The 6,150-nt window shown below is 42.5% G+C and overlaps 1 protein-coding gene across 2 annotated transcripts in view; it reads right to left on the reverse strand.

The window, feature by feature from the left end:
* Nucleotides 1–6,150, reverse strand: part of lpp (LIM domain containing preferred translocation partner in lipoma) — a 189,795-nt gene that overhangs the window by 66,335 nt on the left and 117,310 nt on the right. For both annotated transcript variants that reach the window (XM_082523210.1, XM_082523211.1), the window contains one exon: nt 4,934–5,539. In XM_082523210.1, the coding sequence (XP_082379336.1) occupies nt 4,934–5,539 (606 nt within the window). The remainder of the gene's footprint in view (nt 1–4,933; nt 5,540–6,150) is intronic.

Raw genomic sequence — 6,150 nt, forward strand, 5'->3', positions numbered from 1 at the left:
TCCTGATGGCACCATATGCAAATGTTGTCGGCCAGGTCAAAAGCCAACGTGGCCAGAACTGGAAGGCAGAAATACGTCAAGCTCTTTAAACATGTTTGACAGTTGAAACCATCATTGACCTTCGAGGGGGCTTTAACTGGCTATGGGGACTGAGCAGTGCAAAATAATCCTCTCCTGTCAAACGTCACTCAAGCTTAGCAAAAACACAGGGCATCATCCAGCTCAGCTTTGCTCCAACAACTGGAAACACTGAGAGAATCGCGGAAAATGGTACATTAACCGGCAGCCATGAAATCTGTTTGAGATCAAACACTAGTGGATTTAGGTAATTAAGCACCGTTGAAGTGTGTTGATGCGAGGAGCTCTTCTCACACCTTCACTTTACGGGTGAGTAAGGGTACGTTGGGAGATTGGGCGTAGGCAAGCTGAGGGTGACGTGGGGTGACGCCAGGGGCAGAGCAGACGAGCTAATCAGAACTAGTCTAGATCATAGAATTTCATCCAAGGATTTTCTCTTCGACTTCTGATGAAACTGACCTTCTATGAATACCCTCAATTATGCAAAATGATCTCTTTAATAAAGTCCTCAATCAAAGTCACAGACCCCCTACTGAGAAAGTCCCGGGTTGCATAAAATCACCATTAGCTCTCAGTGACTTCAAATGGCTTTTGATAATTATGACAAAAAATGTAAATAGTTCATTTTCTATGACTGGGCTTTGGGTTATTTACACAACAGATTAAAAGACTAACTTTAAGTCGATTTATGACTGTTTGTATAAGGTTATAAACATGTCACGACACTGGGTCAAGCAGAGAGATGATCATAAAGGCAAAGTTGACAGAGTCTGCTTTCATTCTAATCTGCCTTTTGTGATGTCCCTGCTCTGCTTTGGCATTAAAACGCTGCTATTCTGGACACAAGTGAGAAAACAAAATGATTAGATTAAAGGTTTGGATGCACATGTTTTAGAGGAGGTTCGGCTCAGATTTGATCACTCATTTACAGCTCATTCATGGATATGGAGTATTAAAGTTTCCTGATGTGTTTCACAGCATCCAAATACAGCAGGAGGAGTGGGGGTGAGGGGTGGCTCACAGCCCATTATCCTGCTGCAGAATATCCTTGGGAAAGAAAGACAAATATATACATACATTGCACAAGCTATATCTGTAAAATTAGTGATTCGCTTTTATCTGAAATCAAAGAGATGCTCGCAAATGTAATAAACGCCACCTTTTGTTTTTTAATAATGCATCATACTGGGACCGCAGTGAGCTTTTCAAGCAAAGTGTAGACTTTTGTTTTGAACAAATATAATTAGACTTATTTTTAAAATACTTGCTGCAATGCTGAATCTAATTTGTATTTAGTAAAGTACAGTCCTTGATGAGCTATTCCCAGAGGCTGGGAGGCCCAGTTTGTATTTTCAATCATCATAAAATCCTTGAATTAAAGAAAACTCAAGGGTCTTCCACTTTCCAGAGATTGTCGAAGGCTGGATATGTTGAGATTAGAATAGCTCGTCTCTGTGGCATAGAGTCTATGGGACAACAGAGGGTTTTTATTCTTTTCAGTCATGTACAGATCTATAAAAAGGTTTAGTACTAATTCTTTGCCTTGTGTTTTTTACTATATTGTCTGCTTGTTCCCTTTAAAATATTATTTATTCATTTCTGTTCATCCATCCATTGCTTTCTATTTAAGCAAGCCAAGGTTGTGGGGGGCTAGAGCCAATTCTAGGTCTTGTTGGGTGAGAGTCTCTTGCAGACAGAGACATGTGCTCATAGGCTTCTGCATTAAAATGCCTGATTTCAGAGCATTAACAAACATTTAGATTCTGGTATAAAAATGTTTTTTTTGGTCTCTCTGGATAGTGTCTCTGTTCATAACTCATCGGAATTGATGGTGATTGAGCAGATGGCTACCCGTTAGTCTTCACCTTAACTGGAGTCACTGAGCTGGACCTCTCCACTCTGTCTGAGCTGTTGGAACCTTTCAAAGCATTTTTAATGGAGCTTTCTAAATGTTTATTCTACTAACAGACAGTCAAGTCCACTTTTGGTCAATGAAATTCTAACTGTTTATTTTAATTTTACTCAATTTAATTAGCCCATATCTGTGTCTGTGCTTCACCTGGAAATTTTATGGATGCAAGCCAAACTAGAGTCAGACAATAACCTCGAAGATATGGCTACTTCTGGCTCAAAATAAGCAAATAAACAAATAAAACAACATTGCCAAAAAACTAAAACTGAGACTTCAAAATGCTGACCCAGAAACCTACATCCATACACTAAAATGGTAAATGGTCTGTATTTCTATAGCGCTTTACTTGACCCCAAAGCGCTTTACACAACCAGTCATCCACCCATTCACACACACACATTCACACACTGGTGATGGCAAGCTACAGTGTAGCCACAGCCGCCCTGGGGCGCACTGACAGAGGCGAGGCTGCCCACCGGGCCCTCTGACCACCACCAGTAGGCAACGGGTGAAGTGTCTTGCCCAAGGACACAACGACCGAGACTGTCGGAGCCGGGGCTCGAACCGGCAACCTTCCGATTACAAGACGAACGCTCAACTCTTGAGCCACGATAGTCTACTATATTGGTGATAGGAGATATATTGGTGCAGATATCAATCTGGATTCCTACCCTCACCTATGGCCACAAGCTCTGGGTTATGACTGAGAGAATGAGGTGTGGATACAATTGGCAGAAATGAATTTCCTCCATCAGGGTGAAGAACTTAGTCATTCATAACAGTGGCTCAGAGTAGAATTACTAATACTCCACATTGAAAGGAGCCAGTTGAGACGGTTGGTGCATCTAAGCAGCACGCCTCCTGAGCACCTCCTAGGTGAGATGTTTTGGATATTTTCTGCTGGGAAGAGGGACAGAGCAGGTCCTGGAAACACTGGAAAGATTACCTCAGTCAGCTGGCTTGGGAACACTTTGATGCCCCCCCCTCGACAGGTGGGGAGTAGGTGGCCGGGGAGATCTGGGATTTGGACTGCTGCCCATGGATGGATGTTTGGACAGTTAGATGGCTGGAATCAACCCATTAAACACTGAACTCACGCAGTAAAACAAACTAACCAACTGAGGCAACGGTAGACAGACAACTCCTGTGTTTTGTGAAGTAAAACAGTGTTTTGGTCAGTCGAGTGTGGTGGAGTGTAACAACTTCAGTTCCCTGTGGAAAAGACCTGTCTGAAGGCAGGTAAAGTGGGGAAAATGCTCCAAATAAAGCGTCCAAGTAAACCAACATTTATTTCTTGCCTACAGTCTTCTACTGCAAGTAACACACTGACTATGGATTTGAACCTGGATCTGAAGGCCCCGCAAAACCAAATGATTTAGCCAGTGAAAAGGTTTTCATCATAAACATCAGAAAGAAATATGTAGAATAATTTTACTGAGTTTTCTGAAAAGCACAGCAGTTCTTGGCTGAGAAAACAACATTTTTTGCACTGAAATAAAACAGGTTAATCTAGAAAGTGATTGCACCGTACCACAGGTTGGCTTAATAAAAAATACAAAAATGTATATCACGTATCATCATTCAGTCTAAAGATTTCCATGTTCGACTGTTTTTTAAAAGCTCTTAGCTTGAAGGACAGTCATACAATAGCTCCTAACCACATGCACATGTTTGGAAACTACATACTGACACATTCACATTCCAGCTGGGCACAAATAACTGGAAAAATAACTATTACAGTGAAGTACAAGCTTAGGTTTACAAAACACAGCTGGTAGATACACTGTTGAAGTACACTAGTACAAGTTGTCTATTATGGTGTAAAGCCCAACAGGCTCAGGTTTAAATAACTTTATTCAGAGAATTTCAATGAAAGATGGCTTCATACTGCTTTGGCAAATAATGTTGCACGAATGTATGCATACCTTCCACACAAATATGAATACACAAATAACAGTGATGTTTACAGTACGGAGATCTGCACCGTTGCACACCCACTGTTTTTGCCTTTATTAAATTGTATAAAACATAACTGGAAAGCTACAACAGAGAGAGAATGAGACCAGGCTGTGTTTTTCAGACTCTTGCTGTCTAGCTGTGACCTGCAAGGCTCAGTGGATGTGGGTGAACACTTTCTAAAGGTTCTGTCAGTGAGCTGCTGACCCAAGCAAAGCAGTTTAAATACCTGTGGGTCATTTTCGTGACAACAAAATGGAGGAGGACTTCAACGGGAGGAATGAATGATGAGGTGATCTAAGAGATAACCAGAGCTCTTGATTTATCTTTTGATTTTGCAACTTTAAACCATTGGCACCTGGTGACTCAAAGAGCACAATTTCTCATTTAAGTGACTGAAATCTTTTCTTCCCATTTTTGACATATCTTTAGAGGTTCACAGAGGTTTCAAGAGGAACAACTATGCGTTTGACAAATGCAAACTGAGGTGGTTCAAGCATCCAGTAAGGACACCTCCAAGTCAGGAACTCGAGGGACATCTAACCCTAACGCTGCAGGACAAACCTAGAACACATTGGAGGGATTAAACATCCCAGCTGAGCGTAAAAATGCCTTACAATTCTCAAAGGCAACTCTACTTATTAAACAGGAAGTGAAACTCTTTAGAATGAGAAATGCTTTTGTGTTTTGTGTGTTGGCATATTTTTATGGCAGAAACTGGAACTCCCAGAGAAAACCCACAGAAACAAGGGGGGGCGAGGGTGCCTCCTGCCCAGCTTCAAACCCAGGACCTTCTGGCTGTGAGGAAAAGAGCTAACCGCTAAAACACTGTGCTGCCACAGTGGTTAACCTAAAGCTATCAACTTAGATGCTTAAAGTGTCAGAAAATATTAGACCAGTTGATGTCAATAACGAGATTAAAGCCTTTTCAAACTACCATATCCAAGAATATGAACAACGACTGCATGATGATGATGACGTTCTTACCTTTGGTGGAATCGTTGGACTAGAAGTGTATGGAGCCAAGCTGGGTGGCACATCTGTAATGTAGGTCTTCTTGGGGCCTGGGGTCTGGTATCCTTGGGCTGGGACTGCTTGAGGTCTTCTAGAGTTTATTCCACTTACTTGTGGCGCACCTGGATGCTGCTGTTCTTGATATGGCCCCGGTGCCATTGGAGAGAAGCCAGGCTGTGGCGGGCCATAAGCAAAGTCAGGACCTTTGGGCTGAGCGGACATGTACTGCACCTGCGCGGGGCTGCGAATGGGCTGCTGGCCAAAATTGTGCCCACCAGGGGCTGGATGCTGGGGTCCAGGCTGAGCCGACCTCACTTGGACATTGAAGGTGGGCTGGCTTGGGGTTGATGCTGTAGCATAGGAGGCCGGAACCGGCTGAGGAGCCATGTGGGTTGGAGTCTTGGCCATAGGACTTAAAGGAGAAGGTGATGTAGATGAGACTCCCCCAGGAGTTTGAGGTTTGGGTGTAGACTTCTTGGTGGCAGTCAGTGGAGGCTGAGTTGGGATGACCATACGCTTGTAACCTGTCACGGGAGCGTTCGGGGCGGAGCCTGCTGAAGGTGCCATGGATCCAGAATTCTGAAAAGAGAAAGAGAATTTCGGTACTGCTAAGTGACATTTTAAAAGACACATATTATACATAAAAAAAAATTTAAAAAACAACAACATTACATGCTAATATTAAGATGTCAAATCTGTCATGTTTTCCATCCTAGTACAACTTGATACTACACCACGTTTTGAAAATTTGCATAGCATAGCAATTTTCCATCTCACAGTTACATTAAGACAAATGATAACCAGACTTCAGCACCATGCATATATCCAAAATATTTAAGAGAAATCCTCTGAAAAAATATTTCAGTTCTGACTTCTTGCTACATGCAAACAGAAGACTGCCATGTCCACAGCTGGGGTGCTAGCGTGACTAAAAAAGATGCTAACTGGAAAGCAAAATGAACTAAAAGCACAGAAATGAAATCCTGCTCAGTGCCAAAATAATACAACAGATGTATTCTACAGCATTTCACTGACAGTGTAGTTTACGCTCAATAAGTATCCACCCTGCTTCCCGACAGTCAATTATACGGCTACCTCGACAGCAGAGGCTCTACACTGTCCATGACCACCCATAATCTATGGCTAATAAAGCAGGCGGGGTGGGGATAAATTGTTTGGCAGAGGACGTC

The sequence above is a fragment of the Aulonocara stuartgranti genome (assembly GCF_965226115.1).
Source record: "Aulonocara stuartgranti genome assembly, chromosome: 23".
NCBI lineage: Eukaryota > Metazoa > Chordata > Actinopteri > Cichliformes > Cichlidae > Aulonocara > Aulonocara stuartgranti.